We start from the raw sequence: 24,927 nt of genomic DNA, 5'->3' as shown, positions 1-24,927 counted from the left end.
TCCGTTTGAGGTCGTGGTTTATTGCTTTGTTGTTTGTCAATTAACACTAACGTGCACAATCAATAAACGTGGACGTCTACTGCGTTCACGTCTACGTCTACGTCCACGTCTACGTCAACAATACCTACCATTGATAAATAAAACTAAATATAAACAAAATAAATATTGATAAATACGTACAATAAATAAAAATGCATGCCATCATGTATGGGCTTTGGGAAACATGCACTCTGTTCCATCAAAACTTGCGTAGTTTCGCACCAAAACGTTGGATGAGAAAGAAAAGCGTTTTTATTCACAGGATAATAAATATGTATGCACCTTGGAGGTGCAAGACAAACAGGCCATATGTAATTTGACTCAGGAACAGAATAGCTATCGCTACTCCCAAGAATATTTCAACTTCACCTTGGAGGTCAACAATGAGTTGGGCGGAAATGTGCAAAACTTTTGGATAAACAATTACGAGAGCGGTAAGTAGAGAGAGTAGAGTTGTAGTAGTCGCCACCAAGATCCACTTGCACAAAACTTAATGTGCATGTGAAATAGGTTTATTTGGCCGACCTCCCTTATAGGACTGTCAAATAAACCTATTTTATGACTGGCTCTCCATCAAGTTCTGTGAATGAGACCATTAATGTTGGTATTTTATACATGTGCTTTCAGTTATACCTCCTAAGCCGGTGTATGGCTTTGAGAAAATCACAAATAATTCGGCCGTCATAAAATGGCGCATGCCCAAGTATAGCTATTATGCAGCTAAAGGTTTGCAATATCAGGTACTATTGCGGCTAAAAAATCGTGCTAATTGGATGAATTTCACCAAATTTAAAACACGCAACAATGGTTCAGAATATAGAATCACTTTGTTTGATTTACCATATGCGTATTTTTGGTATGAGCTGAGTCTGCGCGTACGAGTGACTTCACCCAATGACGATTCGTACTGGAGTGAACCGCACATTGAGGAGTTCCAGACCAAAGCATGTCCGCCAAATGCTGCACCGCTCACCGATGTTGGAAGCTTCTACATTAATTCCACAGAAACTGTACTTCGTCTCTATTGGCATCAGATACCCGATTATAGGGTGAATGGACCAGATTTTAAGTATACCATCAAACAGATCAAAATGGATGACGTTGAGGTGTAAGTTGGATTTTGTTTTTTTTCTCTCGCCAACCTTTATGTCAAGTGTAAACATTTTATTTGTTCTATTAATAGTTCTATGGAGCCTCTTCATATCGATCGGATATCGGCTGTATTTAGATGGAACAAAACACACAATTATGAATTTGTTATTGTCAGCAGTAATGCTGAAGGCGAATCTCCAGACCATAGCACAATTACTGTTCCCCGTTGGCCGAAACATGATAGGAGTTTATATTCGCCGGAGTGGATACGGAACGTATACAATAGGGAAAACCGCACATACACATTGTCTTGGAATGCGCCCAAAAAAACGGACGATTTAATCAATTATACGGTTTTCTGGTGTCAGTCGAAGAAAGCCACCCCGGATGAATGTGAGGTAAGCGTACTCAAAAATTTGTGCAAAATGTTACTGGAAGTCGTTCGCGTACTTTATTTGCCAGCCGAAGAGAGCTTGGGGGTTTGGTAATTGGTGGTAAAACTCGAAGACGATTTAAAGATGTCCGTGTGTCTGTCCGTCCCTCTGTTGTAATCACTCCACAGCCTTCAAAATTTGAGATATTGAGCTGAAATTTGGCACAGATACGTTTTTATGATGCACGCTGGTTAAGTTCTTGAACGGGCCAAATCGGACCATATTTGGATATACTTGCTATATAGACCGATTTTCCGATAAAGGGTATGAAGACCATAAAAACTTCATTCCGATCATCCGATTTTGCTGAAATTTGAAACAGTGAATAGTTTAAGGCATCCCGGCATCTGAACTAAATATGGTTCAAATCGGACTATATTTAGATATAGCTGTCCTATAGACCGATAACCCGATATAGGGTCTGAAGACCATAAAAGCTTTATTTATTACCCGATTACCCCGCTGAAATTTGCAACAGTGGGTTTTTTTAAGCCTCCCGACATCTGACCCAAATATGGTTCAGTTCGGACTATATTTAGTTATAGCTACCATATAGACCGATCTCCCGATAAAGGGTCTGCAACCAATAAAAACTTTTTTTTTTATCCGATTTCGCTGAAATTTGCAACAGTGGGTTATTTTAAGCCTCCTGGCACCCGACCTAAATATTGTTCACATTGGACTATATTTTGATATAGCCGCTATATAGACCGATCTACCGATAAGGGGACTGAAGCCCATTAAAGCTTTATTCATTACCCGATTTCGCTGAAATTTGAAACAGTGAGTTTTGACTGAGCCTCACGATATCCGACCTTAATATGCTTAAGATCGGTTTATAATTGGGTGGGGGTATTCAAAGTTCGGCCCGGCCGAACTTAATGCATTTTTACTTGTTTTTTGTATTTAGAGCGCTCAACAAGCCGTATGTCCATAGTGGCATGGGACGGATTATTATCTGCATCCTCTTTTCAACCTAACCTATTTGAAATAAATAACAAAAGGGAGTAACGGCTGTGGATAATCTCCTGCAAATTTTTACTGGAGGTTTTTTTTTTGCAGAATCGAACCAAAGAGCGTAAGAAAGAATAAGAGCTGGCTGGTTAAAGGGCAATACGTGTTGACGAGTGATAAATTCGTTTTTCCTTTATTCCAACTTTCGGTTGTAAAGAAACAAAGCAAAATACGAAAAAATGTTCGAACGAATGCCCGAATCAAAAGAGAATAGCCCAAAAATGTTGCAACCCTCAATGTGATTCCAATTGGAATACATTGAAATGGTTGTGTCTTTAACGCGAGCTATTTTATGGCACGGGGAAGACAAAGCAGAAATCCTCTTTTCTATTTCTTACGATCTTTGCATCGAACAGCTGTTTTATGAAAACCAGCTCTTTCATACCAAAAGGGAGTAAAGGTGTGGTTACTCTCCTGCTAGTTACGCGAACAGACCTAATAAATAACAAAGTAGCAAAGAAAGACGAATAAACGCATCATAAAAAAATATCCTTCCCTCAAAGCAGCCTAGTACTGACCTTATTTGCAGCGAAAATGCCCATTAAAATAATTGGGACTCTATTCTTTGCCAGAACGCAAACTAAAGTCGAACAACAACGCACAACAAAGATAACATCCGCCCGGCACGGCATAACTGTGAGCATCACATAGGCTGGAACATTAAGGTCCGGTCTTTCTGTTTTATCCCCTCCACCATAGCATGGGGGTATACTAATTTCGTCATATCGGTCCATGTTTTGATATAGCTGCCATATAAACCCATCTGCGGTCTTGACTTCTTGAGCCTCTTGAGTGCGCAATTCTTATCCGATTGGAATGAAATTTTGCACGACGCGTTTTGTTATGATATGCAACAATTGTGCCAAGTATGGTTCAAATCGGTCCATAACCTGATATAGCTGCCATGTAAACCGATCTTGAGTCTTGACTTCTTGAGCCTCTAGAGTGCGCAATTCTTATCCGATTTGACTGAAATTTTGCACGAAGTGTTTTGTTATGATGTCCAACAACTGTGCCAATTATGGTCCAACTCGTTCCATAACCTGATATAGCTGCCATATAAACCAATCTGGGACCTTGGCTTCTTGAGCCTCTAGAGAGCGCAATTCTCATCCGATTTGGCTCTTCCCATGGCCTTCAACATACGTGTGCAATATAGTCCGAATCAATCTATAGCTTAATACAGCTCCCATATAAACCATCTCCCGATTTTGCTTCTTGAGCCCCGATTCGGACCATAACTTGATATAGCCCCTCCTCCTCCCGCGTCCATATTCATTATTCTTTGTTTGCCTAAAAAGAGATACTGCGCAAAGAACTCGACAGATGCGATCCATGGTGGAGAGTATATAAGATTCGGCCGGCCGAACTTAGCACGCTCTTACTTGTTTTCTTTGTGTTGCTTTGAGTCAATCATAATTTGTTGCTTTTAAGAGTTCAATGGCCACCTTGTTTCGCTACGACGACAACAACAACAGAGATAACATCATGGAAACAGAGTTGATTGGTGCTGATTTCGTGAGTATTTAATTACACTGGAAATAAGTTGAAGGGAAATTTGTATTGGCGCAGCGACTTATTGTTAATATTTAGCTTATCGAACTCAATACCACTTCTACGGAATTTGTTCGCATTTTCTTCGTCACCTTTTTTTTTGTTTAATACCTTTTGACAGTTGTGCGGCTTAAAGTCAAAGTCAGTCGGTAAAAATACCAATAAATGTTTTTTTCTAAATTCTAGATAAGTGTACAAATTGATAAGATTGAAATCTAATTAATTGGTAAAGTACAAGAACGAATGAGTAAGAAAAGGAATAGCAGCGCCTAACGAACAATATACATATTGTAGAGTTGCCACATTTTGGCAACACATTTAATCATTAAATCGACAAAAATTCAAATATTTGATTTTGCGAAAATTCTTCTAATTTAATCTCGTTACCATGAACCACCTCTTAAATGTGATGAAATCTTACATCGACTAGCTTGCTTCTTTTATGATAAATTATCTATGATTATCTATCTGCAGTACCAACGGGACACTTTGATGCATTCTCAATTCCAATAAAATGTTCTTCTGGTTGCTTTTTTTTTTTTTTGAGCGCTGTCGAATCCTGTTTCTTTGATTCCCATTATATGAGACAACCACAATAGAAGAAAGTAAAGTCTGCATATGATTCTCGATCCTCTAACTCTTCTCCACTGTTTTGAAATACGAGTTTTAGAAAACGAACACGTGCAAGGTGTATGTCCCGATTGTGACCAGGGACCACACCACACACGTCACCTGTTTAACTACCCAGCCAGAAGGAAGAGCGATATGTATGTAACATTTCTAATTCTTATCCGATTGGAATGAAATTTTGCACGACGCGTTTTGTTATGATATGCAACAATTGTGCCAAGTATGGTTCAAATCGGTCCATAACCTGATATAGCTGCCATGTAAACCGATCTTGAGTCTTGACTTCTTGAGCCTCTAGAGTGCGCAATTCTTATCCGATTTGACTGAAATTTTGCACGAAGTGTTTTGTTATGATGTCCAACAACTGTGCCAATTATGGTCCAACTCGTTCCATAACCTGATATAGCTGCCATATAAACCAATCTGGGACCTTGGCTTCTTGAGCCTCTAGAGAGCGCAATTCTCATCCGATTTGGCTCTTCCCATGGCCTTCAACATACGTGTGCAATATAGTCCGAATCAATCTATAGCTTAATACAGCTCCCATATAAACCATCTCCCGATTTTGCTTCTTGAGCCCCGATTCGGACCATAACTTGATATAGCCCCTCCTCCTCCCGCGTCCATATTCATTATTCTTTGTTTGCCTAAAAAGAGATACTGCGCAAAGAACTCGACAGATGCGATCCATGGTGGAGAGTATATAAGATTCGGCCGGCCGAACTTAGCACGCTCTTACTTGTTTTCTTTGTGTTGCTTTGAGTCAATCATAATTTGTTGCTTTTAAGAGTTCAATGGCCACCTTGTTTCGCTACGACGACAACAACAACAGAGATAACATCATGGAAACAGAGTTGATTGGTGCTGATTTCGTGAGTATTTAATTACACTGGAAATAAGTTGAAGGGAAATTTGTATTGGCGCAGCGACTTATTGTTAATATTTAGCTTATCGAACTCAATACCACTTCTACGGAATTTGTTCGCATTTTCTTCGTCACCATTTTTTTTGTTTAATACCTTTTGACAGTTGTGCGGCTTAAAGTCAAAGTCAGTCGGTAAAAATACCAATAAATGTTTTTTTCTAAATTCTAGATAAGTGTACAAATTGATAAGATTGAAATCTAATTAATTGGTAAAGTACAAGAACGAATGAGTAAGAAAAGGAATAGCAGCGCCTAACGAACAATATACATATTGTAGAGTTGCCACATTTTGGCAACACATTTAATCATTAAATCGACAAAAATTCAAATATTTGATTTTGCGAAAATTCTTCTAATTTAATCTCGTTACCATGAACCACCTCTTAAATGTGATGAAATCTTACATCGACTAGCTTGCTTCTTTTATGATAAATTATCTATGATTATCTATCTGCAGTACCAACGGGACACTTTGATGCATTCTCAATTCCAATAAAATGTTCTTCTGGTTGCTTTTTTTTTTTTTTGAGCGCTGTCGAATCCTGTTTCTTTGATTCCCATTATATGAGACAACCACAATAGAAGAAAGTAAAGTCTGCATATGATTCTCGATCCTCTAACTCTTCTCCACTGTTTTGAAATACGAGTTTTAGAAAACGAACACGTGCAAGGTGTATGTCCCGATTGTGACCAGGGACCACACCACACACGTCACCTGTTTAACTACCCAGCCAGAAGGAAGAGCGATATGTATGTAACATTTCTAAAGTCAGGGATATAGAACTTTACAAATCGTAGAGTTTACTTTGTGCCGATTGTCGCCTTACCGTTGCCATTGTACAGTCGAGCCTCGAGCTTGGAAGTTCAATCAAATAATCTGATCTAATCACACAGGCCGAACTTCTAAATTCCTATCCTAATTATATAATCAGAGTATATTTCATAATAAAGAGGAAGGAATGCCGTTAATAGTGAACAAGAACATCAGCCAAATGGCGAACACCACGACCACGCTTGTAGGACCGTATCCTTTTCATGAAATTTTCCATAACCAAATCGTAAAGTGGCTGCTCCAAAGGAAAAAGTCGCAAGATCTTGGTGGCCAATCGTGATAACCTCTTCTAGAGTTAACACGGCCTGGAAATTTTTCCCGTAAAAGAGCAATTGTTTCGTTGATATAGAGCACGTAGCGCCATCTTGTGAAATACCCAATCCCATTAATCATTTTCGAAAAAGTAAAGTCCAATCAATCTGCTGGGCAATAAAGCGCACCAAACAGTCTCATGTTGAGGAAGGAAACGCTTCTCAACTATAACTCTTGGGGTTTCCGAGCCCCAGGTGCGACAATTTTGTTGTATTGCGGTCGGACAAGGTGCTTAACGATGATTCAAAAATATATAATCATATAACTAAATGGGAGAAAACTGAATTAAACTGCATATCGCCGAAGCCACCTGAATTGTCCGTACTACCCAAAATTCATAAGGAAGATACTGCTCTCCGACTCATATCCTCTTCAAAGAACGTTCCCTGCTACGCTTTTTCAAAACACATTGGAAAAATATTTAAGAACATAATTTCGCAACGGTACAATACTGGGTTTATAAGTTTTAAGGTCCCTTTAGTTTAAATTCCGTTATTTTAAATTTCACATGTAACAGTTTTCTTATTACGTCATCATACATTGTTTCTAGTATTCCCTAGAATGTCTTCGTAATAATGTCTGTTGTGTTGCTTTCGTTTGGCTCCACCCCATGCTTGTTCAATTGATGTAAGTGTATGTGTTTGCCTGTCAAGTATCATGTTATGTATGTGTGTTTGTGTTTGTCAACACTGTTCAGCTTTAGCAGAGATCAGTAGAGAACTTATTGCAAAGTTACCAGATTTGGTAGTGGCAGTGGCACAACGAAACACGAGTGAGTCGTACCTGTGATCGCGTATTGTAAACGTATCAGCAAACAGCAGTTGGCGAGTTGTAAAGCAAATAAGTAGATCAATTGATCATTGTTAAGTAAAGTAATTGTAAACGAACTGCGCTTTAAATGAAAGTAAAACGTAACAACTGATGTCATAAGTGAATTTACGAAATAAACCTCTACAATGAAATTGGCCGATCTACGTGTAGATGACTTGAAGAACGAGCTAAGTAAAATGGGGTTAGCAACTACCGGCAACAAGGTAGTTGAGCCTTGCGCCGATTATTAGAGGGATTTGAGCGCCGAATATGAGTTCGACAGTAAGGGTGATCTCGATATATCGATAAGAGGATAAGAGGTGATGGTAGCGGCGAGGAAGTTGCGAAAGTAGCTGCAAGTGGTGTGAGTTTCGCAGCAATGCTAGCCGACATTAGCAAAATGATGGAAGAAAACTCCAGAAAATTAATGGAAGACAATTCTAGAAAGATTGAAGAAAATTCTAAGAGAATAATGGAAGACACTTCCAGAAAGATAACAGAAAACTCCAGAAAGTTGGAAGACAATTCTAGAAAGAAAATGATAGAAGATACTTCCAGAATTCTGGCTGAAAATTGGATGCAAAATTCTTAGAAAACTTTACAATTCTGAAGGAGAAACTCCAGGAAATCTCTTTTGATGTACGGACAGAAGAGTGGAATACGTGGAATGCCAAATTAAGGAACTAGATATGAAAATCTTTACTCATGACGAGAAGCTTCTGAACATCGAGAAGACAATTTCGGAACTGCAAATCAAAGGTGGTTCATTGCGCGTCATCGCAAGCGCCACTAAAATCAAAACTCTATCGTTTGATGGATCAACGGCATTTGATGTAGTTAAGTTCCAGTTCAAGACTCGCCTCTCGAAATTCATGGAATAACAACGACAAGGCAATTGAACTCCTGCTGGAATTAAAGGGAAGTGCTGCCGAGGTAAACGAAAATAGCCAAATTATAGCTGCACTTCAACGCAAATACGCTGGAGAGTACGAGCATGACATCTACAGAATGGAATTATGAGGACGAGTGCAGAAATCAAACGAGACGCTACAGGATTTCGCAAAAGAGATAGAGCGACTGCAGAAAGGAAAGAAAAAGGAAATGGAAAGACGTAAGTGTGAGCGAATTGAGATGTACAGGAGTCAGAATGAAGTCCGGAAATTCTACCAAAGAATTAAACATCAAACCGATGGCTTTGGTGCAGGCACATCCTCCTGCAGAGACAAAGAAGGAAATCTGGTAACTGACACAGATAACATGCTGAGGATATGGAAAGAACATTTTGCCCAACTGCTAGTGTCCGATGTTGGCGGCGAAGAGGATACCGCAGAAGCAATCCCTGATGATGGTATAGAATGTTTACCTCCTAGTCAGAATGAGGTCCAAGTAGCAGTGACCCGAGTAAAGAACAACAAGGAAGCAGGAGCCGACGGGTTATCGGCTGAACTACTTAAGACCGGAGGCGACACGCTGATAAGGCGTATGCATCAGCTTATCTGCGCAATCTGGCCTTAACCTCAACATACTATGTCCCGTACAGAATAAAGGAGACAAGACGGAATGTGCCAACTACAGAGGAATAAGTCTCCTCCCCATCGCATACAAAATACTCTCGAGCGTACTGTGTGAAAGATTGAAACCTAAAGTCAGTGAGATAATTGGGCCCTATCAATGCAGCTTTAGACCTGGTAAATCCACCCTAGACCAGATATTCACTCTGCGCCAAATCCTGGAAAAGACCCGAGAAGGACAAATCAACACCTACCATCTCTTCGTTGACTACAATACCTTCGATACTCCTTTACGTTCAAAGGTATTTCAAGCCATGTCTGAGTTTGGTATGCCTGCAAAATTACTAAGACTCTGCAGGATGACGCTTGCTGATACGCGTTCCTCAGTAAGAATAGGAAAGAATCTCTCCGAACCATTTAATACCAAACGAGGTTTCAGACAAGGAGACAGCCTATCATGTGATCTCTTTACCATCCTGCTGGAGAAGATTATACGAGATGCAGATATGAATAGATATGGCACACTAATCACAAGAGAGCACATCGATATCATAGGTCGGTCACCGGAAGTAGTAACTGCAGCCTTTGAAAGAATCGAAAGAGAGTCAGTGAAAATGGGTCTGGCTGTATATGGAGATAAGACGAAATGGATGGTCTCAGCTCCCAAAAAGCCTTGCACAACCAAGCAGATAAAGAAAATGGAGAATGTTGGGAACCACAACTTTGAGACAGTCAGTAACTTTATCTATCTCGGCGCCGCCGTAACCGAAACGAATGACACCAGTTTTGAGATAAAGCGAAGAATAATACTGGCAAACAGATGCTACTTTGGACTAAGTAAGCAGTGTAGAAACAAGGCCACTTCTCGACAGACGAAGACTACACTTTACAAGACACTGATACTACCCGTGCTGTTATATGGTTCTGAAGCATGGGTACTTGTGAAAGCAGATGAGGCAGTGCTTGGAGCATTTGAGAGAAAGATTCTTCGTAAAATATATGGACCAGTTTGCGTTAACGGAGAATATAGGCGACGTATGAACCACGAGCTGTATGAGCTGTATGACGACGATAGCATAGTTACACGCATCAAAATACAATGGCTGCGTTGGCTAGGTCATGTTGTCAGAATGGATGAAGAAGCTCCAGCAAAGAAGTCGTTTGAAGGCAAACACGGTGGTAAACGCAAACCGCGAAGACCAAAAGCCCGATGGAAAGATCAAGTTGTGGGAGACACCTCGAAACTTGGTGTCAGAGATTTTAGAATGAGCGCAGAAGATCGAGGCGCTTGGAACGCTATTCTACGTTCGGCTAGTGGAACAAATATTCTGTCGTAGCCAATTAAAGTAAGTAAAAGTGATAGAGCGACTGGGAGGCCACAGTAACGCAGAGGTTAGCATGTCCGCCTATGACGCAGAACGCCTGAGTTCGAATCCTGGCCAGACCATTAGAAAAAATGTTCAGCGGTGGTTTTCCCCCTCCTAATGCTGGCAACATTTGTGAGGTACTATTCCATGTAAAACTTCTCTCCAAAGAGGGGTCGCACTACGACACGCCGTGCGGACTGGGCAATAAAGAGGAGGCCCCTTATCATTGAGCTTAGAATCGGACTGCACTCATTGATATGTGAGTGAAATTTGCCCCTGTTCCTTAGTGGAATGTTCATGGGCAAAATTTGCATTTTTGATAGAGCGACTGGTACTATTGACATATCCAGAAGAAACTCATTGGTTGACCGTATGAAGATTGAGACCTTCATCAATGGTATCTGTGACCCGAAAGTTTCCGAGGTGCTGAACGACGAATCGTTTAATAAGGGAAGCATTAAAACAGGCAATAGAAGAAATAAAATGAGAATTAATTAAGTCTAAGGAAAAATGCTTAAAACTGGACACTTTGCCCGAGAATGTATAGCTAGACTCAAATGTTCCAGGTCGACATCGTCGCCTCCAACACGGAGATGTAAAGAGTGCTTGAAAATTTTTCGCAACAGTCACCTTTAAAGCTAAACCGAGCTATTCCAGCTGGGCATGATCTGATTTCCATGGATAGTAGCCCCACAATCTCCGTAGCCATAGTTAAACAGGAAAATATCAACTTAACTACATCCGTTTACATCAATGGCGATAGGCGTAACTTAATGTTGGATACGGGAGCTTAAATAAAACTCTCATTAGGTCAGATTTGGTAAAAGGAAGAATATCCCCGTGAAATAGAGTGACGGCACTGTGCACGGCAATTTTGTATCATGCAACAGTCAAAGGAAAGGTTGTTATGGAGTTGACTATCGCCAATAGATCCGTTAAATATGAGTTTATAGTAGCCGATGTTGTGGACGAAGTTATAACTGGTGCCGATTTTATGATTGCGTTCGGTGGTTCCACATCGAAATACCGCTAAATATGAGTTGTGATGAGGATGTTCCTATTAGACGTCTGACTAGAAACTTTCCAAAGACAATACTTCGGAATGGTGAACCAATTAGAAGGGTGCCAATGAATGGAGATTGTGAAACAGGTAAAATTTCTGTGATTGAGCCCCGTACTCACCAACTTTGCAGACACCGGCTAAAGCTTCGTTTGGAAGTTTAAGTTACCCGGTGAAGGTTACGGAAAGGAAGGTGGGGCAATTTCAATACGACCTCGAAATGCCCAGGAATTGGATAGGGGAACGATATGACCGTGCGCCAAATTAAAACAGAAGGCTTCCAAGAAGAGATTGTGTCTGAAATTACAAACGCTTTGGGAAGGCCCCTGCGAAATCATCAGCAAAATTAACGACGCCGTATATCAGAAGGACGAAAGTCCAAAGTCAAAAAGACAAAAGAGCGATTAGCCTCATACGGAACGGAAACTGTGCCTATTCGGGACGAGCAGGTTTAAGCGGGGGGTAGTGATACAATGGGGTGTATTAGTTTTAAGGTCCGCATAGTTTAATTTCCGTTATTTTAAATTTCAAATTGTGACATGTTTTTTTATTACATCATCACACATTGTTTCTAGTGTTACCTAGAATTTCGTTATTGTTCTTTTTTGTTATTCTCTTATTCGTAATAATATTGCCTGTCAAGTATCATGTGAGGTATGTGAGTTTGTCAACACTGGTCAGCTTAAACAGAGAGATCAATAGAGGACTTATTGCGAAGTTACCAGAATGGGTATTCTCAAAACATCGATTTTGCCAGCAAGAGGTATATAAGGCAGCGGCTCTATGCAACACGGGTGAGTCTTATCTGAGATCGCGTGTAGTAAACTTATCAGCAAACAGCAGTTGGAGAGTTGTAAAGCAAATAAATAGATGAATAAATCATTGTTAAGTAAATTAATTGTAAACGAACTGTGTTTTAATTGAAAGTAAGTTGCGTGCTAAGTTCGGCCGGGCCGAACCCGAACTCCACCGTGGATCGCATTTGTCAAGTTCTTTGAATGACTATTTCCATGTATATGAGGTACATCAAGTTATTGACCTATATGGGCCGTACTTGTCCTGGCTGTTAGAATTCATAGAAAATACCACCTCCAAAATTTCAAGTAAATCGAGTAACAATTGCGCCCTCCAGTGGCTCAGAGTATCAAATTTTGAGATCGGTTTATATGGCAGCCATATCAGGTTGTCAACCGATTTAGACCATACTTGGAACAGTTGTTGAAAGTCATACCAAAATGGCATATGCAAAAATTTCAATTAAATTGGTTAAGCATTGCGCCTTTTAGAAGCTCAAGAAGTCTAATCGGGAGATCGGTTTATATGGTGGCTATATCAGGTTATGGACAGATTTCGATCAAATTTGGCGCAGTCGTTGTAAGTAACACCAAAACGATATGTTTGGTGTTATATGGCAGCTATATGAAAACATGAACCGATATGGCCCATTAACAATCCCAATCGAACTACACTAATAAGAAGTATTTGTGCAAATGTGTCAAGCGGCTAGCTTTAATCCTTCGAAAGTTAGCGTGCTTTCGACAGACATACTTCGTACTAACATTCCAAAACAAACATTCCTCTAGTTTTTGACTAAAAGATAAGAATTTCTGTACGAATGCTGACAAAATTTACCAAGAAACAAAAAGGTCTTACACCTAGAAAATAATTTGAGCTTTTGAAACTTCAATGTTCGTAGACGAGAAAAAAAATTGTGGAGATTTTTAAATAGGTTAGGTTGGGTTTAAATGGGGGTGCGGATATAAATCTGCCCCATGCCACTATGGACATACACCTATGCCAGTAATCGGCTTGTTTTGCGCTCTAAAAATTAAAAAGTATTTTAAAAAAAGTTTAAGCTAGGAGTACCGTGCTACTTACAATATCCTTAATTGTTTTCCATGCCCTTACCCTAAGTCGGTTCATGTCCGGTATTGTGTCCCTACCTAAGTATCGGTGTCTTTTAGCAGCGAAAGCCGGGCAATTACATAGGCAATGCTTCAACATCCATCATATCTTCCTTACCCACATGCCCTACACATGTTGTCACTTGCCGCAACGATTTTCCATAAGTGAGCTCGTAGTCCTGTGTGTCCCGTTATGACACCAAAAGCTATACTGACCTCCTTCCTACTTCCTTTCGGTAATAGCCTTGTCCTCTCACGATCTGGATCCCCCCCATAGGATTTTCGCCGTCCTACCGACTGAGGCTTCGGGTTTGGCAAGTTTATTGACGGCACTCCTCTGGTCTTCACAGCCAAATCGTCTGCCCTTTCATTTCCCCTTACTCCGTTATGGCCCGGCAACCAAACGATGCACTTTGTGCCATCCTCAGAGAAGGCGTTAATCTCCTTACGCTGCAAGACAGTTCGTGACCTTACCCACCTGGTTGTTATTACCCTTATGGTCATTTTACTGCCCGTAAAGATGTCCGCACTCGACGTCCTCGCGTTAGTACAACACCACCTAACGCATTCCGTGATCGGCCGGACCTCCACCTGGCGCTCCGTATTATGGTCAGGCAGTCTAAAACAGATCTCAGTTCCTGGGTTCTCAATCTCGACCCCCGGTCCCACTCTGTCCTCTATATTTGATCCATCGATGCAACATGACCTTCTAGATGTCAGTACTAGGGTTCCCTCAGTCCAAGTCCACACACTTGACCTTAAGTGACGTCTCAGATATCCGATCGGAAACCTCTTCCCTTCCTTCCAGGTTTCCTATCGTAGCCTCGATTATAACGCGATGGTATGAGCTGCTCCCATCCTCAATTCATTCTCCCATCGCCTTTGGTCTCATAGCCGCAGTGGCTGTCTCACATTTAATATGCATGTCTATGGGTCGGATATCTAGAATAGTCTCCAGTGCCCTAGTGGGCGCGGTCCTCATCGCTCCGCCTATGCGAAGACTATCCTGTCCTAATTTACTCCTAAGTATTTGACCTTGTCAGATATTGAAATCGTTTTATTGAGGAAATGTGGTGCGTCACATTGGCCCACCTTCGTCTTCCTCGTGAATAGACATATTTTAGTCTTCTCTGGGTTAACATTGAGACCCCTAGGTCTAGATCTGTCATATGCAAGACCCTTTCGGCCCTTTTGAATAGCTTACCCCATTGGAAGTATTATAACATCGTCTAGCAGACGAGTTCAAATCCCTCGTCAGTCAGCATCCGTAATAGGGCATTTATGGTGGTCACCCATAGGAGTGCCGATAAAATACCCCCTTGTGGTGTGCCTTGTGCTACATTCTCCCTTATATTTATGCCATGGGACACACAATTTATCCACCTGTTCCTTGGCATATGGTTTATCCAGTCTGCTCAGAGACCGGGTCCACCCGGTACTGGTTTAAGGATTGGATCAGTGTGTCGGTCCGCACATTGTTAAACGTCCCCTCGATGTCAATGGAAACCACCAATGTGTACGTCGTGGCATCGAAGGATTCTTCTATTTTATGCACAACCTCGTGCAGGGCAGTCTCCACCAATCTTCCCTTGTTTTAGTCTTGCTGTTTGTTATTGAGTAGTTTGCTGGATGTCCTACTCTTTATCATGGTATCCACAGTACGTTCCATGGTTTAGAGTAGAAAGAACGTAAGACTTATAGGTATGTAGGCCTTTGGTGTCGCATAACTTGGCTTGTCGGGTTTGGGTATAAATACCACCCTTGCCTCCTGCTAGGCTTTCGGAGTATATACCGCCGCCTTTTGTAGCAACGCCGGAAATATTCCATCAGGTCCGGGTGACTTAAGTGGTTTGAAGCTCCTCAAGACTTTCTTGACCATTAATTCTGTTATGATAAGCCTTCGACCAACCTTATTATTCCAAGATTCCGGTGTCTCCGTGAGTCACGTCGTATCCTGTGGCAAATGGGTTTTCACCAAAATCCTCAACATGTCCTTCGTTGTCTCTGCTGCACTGCACTCTCATGTCGTCTACTTTCAATGTAACACCTTTTGTTGAAAAATCCTTCGGCATGCCGCCACGCCACCTCTGCATCTCTCGTCAAAACATAAGAAGGCCCAAAGTTTGAGGAGCGCCATGTTGCTGAGGGAGTCAGCACATTCGAGGGGGTGGCAGTTCACTGAAGCGGGGATTGGTATACTCTCTGAAGCCAGCCCAATCGGCCTTCTTCTGATTGATAAACGTCCGGCGCTCAGAGGTTATGAAGGTGGTCTGACCCCAAAGAGATGACGGCTTGCCAGGATACGTTACTCAGGAGATCAGGAGAGATGCAATGGAAATGTCTGGCGAGCTACTGCACCTCCTCGTAATCCTAGTGGAGGCATACTCATTCACCGTGCAAAATGTGGAGCCTTCAATCTACTCTACCAAAGCTATGCCATGCTGGTCGTTACCTAGGGGAGAATGCCATAAAGTGTGATCCCCTAGTAACCCAGATAGTAACCCACTTATTGTAAGCTTGGACATTATTTGGAACAAAGCCACCAACCGGCGGTATTTACACCTTGTATAGCTCTATCTCGGCAGTACCGGACCTAACTGCTATGCCCATGCATTCCATGTAGGTAGGGGTCACTGGCGCCAGGCGCAGGCGAGATGGGTCTATATTGCACGGAATGGTGTATCACAAAGGCCAATCCCCCACCTCCATACCTTGAGCGATCCTTATGTAGCACATTGTATCCGTGACAACTGTGCAAGCTGCAGGTGTTGGTCAGCTTTGTCTCCTGGATCACTGCGACCAATATATCTTTCTGACTCATCAAATCCACAATCTCATCGATCTGCCGTTGCAGTTTAGTGGCAAAAATGATACATTTCCCGGCACTGGCCTGGCAATATTAGAGCTGGGATGCTGCCGTTGCGTATATTGCCGTACGGGAGAGGTCGGGGGGTCACATAGTCTGACGACGAGGACGCAGAAGGATGTTCGCACAGCACCTTGCGACATATCCAGTATGACTATACTCCCGCAGTGAAATGAGGCCCGAGCAAGATCGAAAATATACCCGTTCCATGCACCGGTTACACCTCACCGACACCGATCGATGATGGAGGCGGTGCTGGCAAAACGAACAGAAACAGGGTCGGGGTACTTTTCAATCGCGGCAAGGACGAGAAGCGTGCGGAGAAGCCACTCCGGAATGTGTCTCTCCCATGGCGAAAAAAGACGAACACGTACACTGAGGCGGCAGCCCTTGCCGATGAGCGTCCCATCGAATCAATCCGGTGCGTACAACCGGCTGCCGTGGGGCTTTCGTCCACATAAGACATCCATAGACCAGAAGCGGCCGAACAATTGTCGTAAACATCCAATGTATTGTCGTGTTAAGATCCTAAACACCTTCTATTGAGTTACGACAGGAGTAGAGCGCAGTCAGTCTCCTTTTGAACCTATCATCGAGGTTCCTTCTCTTCAGCTTAGTCTCTGAAGAGAGCTGCAGAAACACTTTCGCCATCTGGTAAATAGCACCGGCTTTTCCCATTGTTCCTTACCCATCCAGACAGCTTCGTCAACACCCCCTGGCAAAGCCAAGCTAAAGCAATGTTTTTTTTCAGATATTTCTTTAAAATAAGTATTGTATCTCTGCAGTATGAAGTTAGTCAAAAATTTAATATTTATAACTTTTCTTCTTCTTAATTTGCAGGACTCTATTAACTTTAAACATGTCAACAAAAATACAACCATGTTCGAAACCTCAAGTGAGGACAAAAGTCTTAACATGGCGGTTTCAGCTAATTATCGACTTTTCAATAGCGGCATGCATTGGTCCCCGTGCGCTGCTGATGGCACAAGTGATTTAGCCAAAATGGAACCGGAAAAATATGCTTCAGCTCGCAGCATTACGCTGCAATGGGATTCAGAACATGTGTGTCAATCTCTGGTGGAGGGCTATAACATAACCTATTGTCGCTTGCATCGCAAGCACAACACCGATGGTGAAAAATCGACTGTGTGTGCCGAAGAGCCCATTACTCGCACCTTGCCAGGCAGAGACAAAAAGTTTGTCATAGAAAATTTGCATCCCTTCTCTACGTACAAAGTGGAAATGTTGATGTTCTCTAAATACAAACATGGCAAAATGAGTGAACCACAAATTGTCAGTACCACTGAAGAGGGTAAGACAAAATATACAAACCATATGAAATTGTGGCATATTTTCGAAATTTATCTCCTTCAAACAGCTCCATCGCAGCCATCGCAGTTAGAGGCTCACAACATTACCAGCAATTCTGCGGTCCTGACATGGCTTTCGCCGGAACATCATAATGGAGTTCTAAAGAAATATAGAATAGAGTGAGTGTAACACTTTGGCCATTATAAAAATTTGATTTATTCCACTACCAATGTTCAATTTTGCAGATACAACAATGAGCATCACATCATCGAATGTTCGTCTGACGAAACGGGATCACTTTGCTCGCAGAAGAAAATGACATACACTCTGGAGAATTTGAGCAGTTTTACAAGTTATAAAGTTTATGTGGTAGCCCACACAATAGCCGATTCGAAGCATAGCAATGACATAACGGTCAATACTTTGGTGGGAAGTAAGTGATTGCTTAAACTTGAACGTATTTTGTTGTTTGTATACCCTACCTCCTCAGAAGGAGTTGACCTAGACCCCACTTTAAGTATACCTATCAAGATAGAACCACTTACTGATCAGAGAACAGCAGCAAGCCATCTTTAAAATGAGTCCACACGATAGACATGAAGCGAATGGCACGCACACACACACCTTATACCAGCAAACGTTGTTGACGCTTACGACTCTCAACGACCAAAACATAAAATGCTGCTTCAAGGTTAAGGGTAAGCTTAGTTTAGGTTTAAGTGGCAGTCTGCCATCAGACTCACTTAGACGTTTTCGTCCATTGTGATACCACAGGAACCGAAGAAGAAAGAAGCCTTCTAGTTCCTACTGTTGAACCATTCAGATCGCTTTAAAAAGCCCAATAATTTGCGAATGTTCACATCCGTTAAATCAGACAGTTTCTCAAAGAAATCAGAACCTAAAGAACTCTTTCTGACAGCTAGTGCGGGACACAAGCGCAGAAGGTGTTACATAGTCTCTTCTTCCTCGATGTCCCTACAGCTTCTGCAAAAGTCGTTGCTGGCAACCTTCAGTCTGTCAGCATGTTTTCCGATTAGGCAGTGACCAGTCATGACGGACACAATGACTGAGACGTCTGTTCTAGCCAATGACAGCAAAGCGTTAGCTCTCTTCAAGTCTAGATGGGGCCACATAGTTTTGGAATGCTCACAGCCCCCTCTTTGTGACCATCCATTATTCGTTAGTTCCAAGTCTCGCAAGCTCGTCTGCTTCTGAATTTCCTGGAATATCTCTGTGGCCCGGCACCCAGAAGAGGTGAATTTTGAACTGTGATGCACAAACAAGCCGGTTAAGTATTGAGCAGTAGATGGATTTTTGAAGCGCCGTCCGCCAGACCACAACACCATATACAATGACAGCAAGGCGGTAGATCTCTTCAAGTCTAGATGGGGCCACATAGTTTTGGAATGCTCACAGCCCCCTCTTTGTGACCATCTATTATTCGATGCCCTTCGGGCCCGGTCCTGAAGACTTAGCTTGGGGCATACCCATAGATTCCAGTGCCCCTGGAGTGTGTAAGGTAGTTCCTAGTCTCGCAAGCTGGTCTGCTTTAGAATTTCCTGGAATATCCCTGTGGCCCGGCACCCAGAAGAGGTGAATTTTGAACTGTGATGCACAAACAAACCGGTTAAGTATTGAGCAGTAGGTGGATTTTTGAAGCGCCGTCCGCCAGACCACAACACCATATACAATGACAGCAAAGCGGTAGACCTCTTCAAGTCTAGATGGGACCACATAGTTTTGGAATGCTCACAGTCCCACTTTGTGACCATCTATTATTTGACGCCCTTCGGGCCCGGTCCTGAAGACTTAGCTTGGGGCATACCCATAGATTCCAGTGCCCCTGGAGTGTGTAAGGTAGTTCCTAGTCTCGCAAGCTCGTCTGCTTTAGAATTTCCTGGAATATCCCTGTGGCCCGGCACCCAGAAGAGGTGAATTTTGAACTGTGATGCACAAACATGCCGGTTAAGTATTGAGCAGTAGGTGGATTTTTGAAGCGCCGTCCGCCAGACCACAACACCATATAGCATAATAGGTCTGACTACTGCAATATATACCCAATGCATGACACGCGGTCTAAATTCCCAAATTCTGCCATTGGCTATCTTGCGGGTGTATAGGGCAAGAGTAGCCTTTCTTGCCCTTTTAAAAATATTGGATTTGAAGTTCAGTTTCCTGTCCATCAAAACACCCAGGTAGTTTGCGCTTTCTGTAAATTGAACATTCTCTTCACCCAAGGAGACAGGTTCCACTGTAGGCAACTTGTATGTCCTGCTGAAAAGAACTACCTCTGTCTTGCACGTACTTATACCCAGACCACTTTCGGTACCCCACTTAGAGTGCTGGGGAAACTTACCCCTAACCGCAATTGCCACGTCATCAGTATATTGTTAATGACTGTATTCCAAAGTAGAGCAGACAGTACACATCCTTGAGGTGTTCCAAGCCTGCCGTTATGCATCTTTTAGTATGTAAGTTATTAATAAACTTTCTTACGGTAGAGTTGATGCCTAGAAACTCCGGAAAATGGAAATCTGAACAGATTAATGTAGTTGGTATACTCGTTGGTATAGTCTATAGTCGCTCCGCCCTTAATTTTCTTTTTTACTTGTTATTTATTAAATTTTTCTATTTCTGCAGTTCCCTCGAATCCTCGTCACGTAAAAACTAAAGAGAAGACACAAAATGTTCTTCAATGGTCCCCACCCGAAGTGCCCTCCGGTCGCGTGGAGTTCTATGAAGTAGCCATTGAGGTCTTGTATAAGGACGTCGTACAAAGGCAACATATATCGACAGTTGTAGGCTCGACGGAATGTGTCTACCACCTGCCAGTGTGTGTTGATGCCGATTATAGATTTAAACTGCATGTGAGAGCGGTAAATGTGGCCCGAAGGGATACGGAAATAGACCGTTACATATTTGCCACAATGAACAAAACATTCGTTGAAAGAGAGCATCGTGAGAACAATGATGATCTCCGATGTGAAGGAGATCGTGTAGCCATGGAACGCCAAAGGGCGCTAATAGAGGAATATAGCGATTCCCAAAAATATGTGCAGTATAAGTCGGTGTGGTCTGTGGGCCCGGTCACTAATTGCTCATACACCAAGTCAAGTCGTATACTAATGTTGTCATTGCTTGTTTTAGTTTTGTCTGCGGGTCTCGCAGTAGGTTTTAATGAGGCACGCAAAGTATTGCAGAAAATGGCCAATATCACATGTGTTCTACCACCGGACGCAAATACCGTAAACTATCCCAACTATCCAAAAAACGACTACAATAACGAAAACCGGTATCTGCTGTCTTCAATTAGCAATGACTCGGGATATATTTGCCACAATGGAGATGATTACAATAGGGATCATATCAATGCTAAAAGTGGTGGTGGTGGTGGTGACCATGCAACGGATTCATTGGGTAAAAGTTGCGATTACATGGGCTCAGATCATTCTACACAATATTGCAGCAATGAGGCAGTGATCAGACAGGGCAGTGTGGACTCTGATCGAACACCGGATGGTAATGATGCGTACATGGCCATGGAGCTGTTGAATTCGAATGAGAAAATTTGCCAGCGAGAGCCAACTGGTTACACACAGCCCACTTTCAGTGCCATAAATGGGGGCCAGAACACGCAGCTACCCTCTTGGTTAATGCCTACTCAGAATGGTTACATTACGCAAGTAACTGCAACAAAAATAAATAATGCATCCCAACAAATGATACCAACCGAGAATGGTTATGTCAAACCAGATGAAAAACTTTTGCAACAAGAGCCCCATAGCAACTCATTTGATAGCATGCTGACAACGGCACAACCGGAAAACCGGGGAGGCTATATACAGCCCACTTTCAGTGCCATAAGTGGAGACCCGAAGAAACAGTTAAGCCCCTGGTTTATGCCCACCGCAACAAATAATGCAGCCCAACAAATGAGACCATCGGAGAATGCTTATGTAAAGCCACAGAATTTTATAAATTGGCCTACACAGAAATTCTCTGCAAAAGCAATTTCGCCACTGACGGCGCGGCATAAAGCAGTTCCTACAACATTGGGTGATATGCCCATGAACAATTCAGGCTATGTGTCGCCAGAAATGCTGCAGAAGGTATGCATAACCAAAAACACACATCACTTAAATAAGACTACAAACAAATTTTTTCAGTCCTTATTACAGCCCCCTAGCACCAATGGCTACACAACACTGGAGGCATTGGCAAATTTTCCGCAGATATTCACAACTGCGACAAAGAAACCTTGTTGACCATGTACAAAGCAATTGGCCGGTCTGTGGTAAGTTATGCAGTGCCAGTGTTGTCTCGTCCGAATGCCGCCCTCCGAACTGTCTCCTTAGTTCTCAAGTGGACCACCATCTCTATCTGGAGACAAAGATGCTACCAGTGGGAAGACATAACTAAATGCAGAGACCATCCAAATCACCAGCGCCCAGAAGCCTTAGGGCCAGTTCTGCATGATCTAGAGCGTCAGCGTTCAGCGCTACAAGAGAGAACCCCCAAAATCCAATCCCCAGGCAGCCGTCCTTTATCGACAAGGGCTGCCGCCTCAGTGTACAACTGTACACTGCTACAACAACAACTCCTAAATCAAGCGGCATATCAAGCGGTTCTAGACACGGCAGCAGAAGCGGTTAATAGCTACCGGTTGAATGTAGTCCATTGGAGAACGACCGCCTCCCATTGCACCTGAAGAAATTAGAAACCTTCTCCGCGCCATCCAGAGTAGTTCTGGCTCAATTACGTTCCGCCTCAACTACTACAGGGCAAGGATTGATGCCGACGTGCTAGATGTATGTCACCTCTTTAACTGCCCAGCTAGACCCACACTCGGACATAGACCCAGATCCCTGTGGACGCACCCCATCTTAGTAGCAGAGTTCCTGGATCTTGATCACGCAACAGAATCAAGCAGACGAAAGATATAACACAGAACTATTACAGAGCAAGGATTGATGCCGACGTGCAAGATATATGTCCTGATTGTAACCAGGGATCACACGATACACGTCACCTCTTTAACTAGACCCACACTCGGACTCGGACCCAGCTCCCTGTGGACGCACCCCATCTTAGTAGCAAAGTTCCTGGATCTTGATCACTCAACAGAATCAAGCCGACGAAAGATATAACACAGAACTACTACAGAGCAAGGATTGATGCCGACGTGCAAGATATATGTCCTGATTGTAACCAGGGATCACACGATACACGTCACCTCTTAAACTAGACCCACACTCGGACTCGGACCCAGCTCCCTGTGGACGCACCCCATCTTAGTAGCAAAGTTCAAGCAGACGAAAGATATAACACAATAAACTGCTGCAACAACTGCGACCGGTCGTGAAGGAGAAGACAATATATAGCCAACCACTTTGTGATATGTCACATAAGGAGTTAACCGCCCTTGGGCAGCATCATCAGCAGCACCAATTAAACTGAGAGATTTATGTTCATTGTAATATAGTTAGCTTTGTAGGGCGACTTAAACGGTTCAGTAGGTTGTTGTTGCCGATGTTGCACAACTCCATCGGTTCAATCCGGTACATACAACCGGCTGCCATGGGATGGTGGCTCTACAGGTACCTGCACCCGCTTCGGTGGTATCACATTGGACACAAATGTCGAAGTATTCTGATGCCAACTGCCACAGAAACCCCATCTAATACACATTGCTGTACAAATTGAGATTTTTTTTGTCATCACAATTTCATGTGTACATACTACCATTAGCTTTATTTACATATATCATACAATATTAGCTTACATGAAAACAAATTTGTTGTTGCACATTGTAATTATTAGTTTTATGACATTAGATTAAGTGCTAAGGAAAACAAATGACTAATAGTGCCTTCAGCAACTCAACGCCAATCCACTCTTGACCATACATAGCACATACCACGTTTCGCGCTGATACACTTGACACTATGCATTGGGTTGCCCAAAAAGTAATTGCGGATTTTTTAAAAGAAATGAACTTTTTTTTTTTTGGGTTGTGGGTTGAGTTTTGGCGATGCTTATAAGGCACCAAAAGCCAGGTTATTAACTACTGCATGTAGACCCAGTCTACATCAGATGAACAGCTTCTCCTATACCCCTCCCTCAGGGGCGTGTAGATAAAACGATGTTGGACCAAGCAGCAGTGGGAGACAGCTCCAAGACCCAGTGTGAGTAGTATAATAGTGTTTGATTAAAAACGAAGCAGGCCCGCTGACCACAAAACACCAAAAACACTTTTTCCAGTTAAAATTGATAAAAAATACAGCTTCCAGTAAATCTAGGAGCTCCACAGGAGTCCAATAATATGTGTAACACGTATTAACAGGTTAGAACAAACACGATGCTTCACGATAAAATTTTTTCTTCACAGCCAGACAACATACACAGCCAAACGTCAAACGATTAAATTTATAATTTTGTAAAATGTACTTCCGAAGTTGGTGTCCCCACCAACTGTAAATTAAAACACGTGTATTAAAAATACAGAATCAAAACCAATGTACAGTTATAACTGTACTGTGTATAACGATGACTAAGCATCGAATCCCGAAGCGTCCGCTTCAGACGAATTCTAAATGCAAAGTGAGAAATGAACTTTAATCAAATTTACTTTTTTTACACTTTTTTTCTAAAGCAAGCTAAAAGTCACAGCTGATAACTGACAGAAGAAAGAATGCAATTACAGAGTCACAAGCTGTGAAAAAATTTGTCAACGCCGACTATATGAAAAATCCGCAATTACTTTTTGGGCAACCCAATACAACACCAGCACCAGCACCACCACCAAACTAGTAATCGGAGGCAGCTAGTAGTTTTATAGACTAATATCTGAAACGTTTTAAAATGTATCTCTGTTAGGGTTGTTGTGTGCTTTTTTTTTTTTTTTTTTCCCATCACAGTATCATCAGTTGTAAAATCGTTTTAACTATTATTTAATATTTTAAGTTTTGTATTGTTAGTATAACAATTTATTTAAGTTGTTCGTTCAGCACATTGCAATTAAGTGAAAGGAAATGGAAATTTGGAAAAATGTTTAATATAGAATAGAATTCATTTCTATAAACGTTAAATTTTTATCCTGCTATTATACAAAGTATTACAACATTTATTTTAGACAAATAAATAACATATAACACTTTATAGCATAGTGCCTATATTAGGCACTCCTGCTTAGCATTATCCCCATTTATCTACAACGCCTGCATAATCAGGCGCTAGATGTAAGGTGTATTATTAATTTTAATGATT

General features: G+C 42.1%; 1 protein-coding gene across 2 annotated transcripts in view; it reads left to right on the top strand.

Annotated features, from left to right (window-relative positions):
- The window catches only part of LOC106080765 (cytokine receptor), a 69,167-nt gene extending 45,513 nt beyond the window's left edge, over window positions 1-23,654 (top strand). The window contains exons 6-13 of one of the 2 annotated variants that reach the window (XM_013242293.2): window positions 254-473; window positions 667-1,147; window positions 1,223-1,529; window positions 17,191-17,662; window positions 17,729-17,840; window positions 17,907-18,094; window positions 20,302-21,770; window positions 21,828-23,654. In XM_013242293.2, coding sequence (XP_013097747.2) covers window positions 254-473; window positions 667-1,147; window positions 1,223-1,529; window positions 17,191-17,662; window positions 17,729-17,840; window positions 17,907-18,094; window positions 20,302-21,770; window positions 21,828-21,926 — 3,348 coding nt within the window. In that variant the 3' untranslated portion in view covers window positions 21,927-23,654. The remainder of the gene's footprint in view (window positions 1-253; window positions 474-666; window positions 1,148-1,222; window positions 1,530-17,190; window positions 17,663-17,728; window positions 17,841-17,906; window positions 18,095-20,301; window positions 21,771-21,827) is intronic. The other variant, XM_013242295.2, reaches the window with a different exon arrangement.
- Window positions 23,655-24,927: the final 1,273 nt, after the last annotated feature.

The sequence above is a fragment of the Stomoxys calcitrans genome, chromosome 4, assembly GCF_963082655.1.
Source record: "Stomoxys calcitrans chromosome 4, idStoCalc2.1, whole genome shotgun sequence".
Classification (NCBI taxonomy): domain Eukaryota; kingdom Metazoa; phylum Arthropoda; class Insecta; order Diptera; family Muscidae; genus Stomoxys; species Stomoxys calcitrans.
The sequence above is the reverse complement of the archived record's forward strand: the minus strand, read 5'-3'. Positions and strand labels throughout refer to the sequence as shown.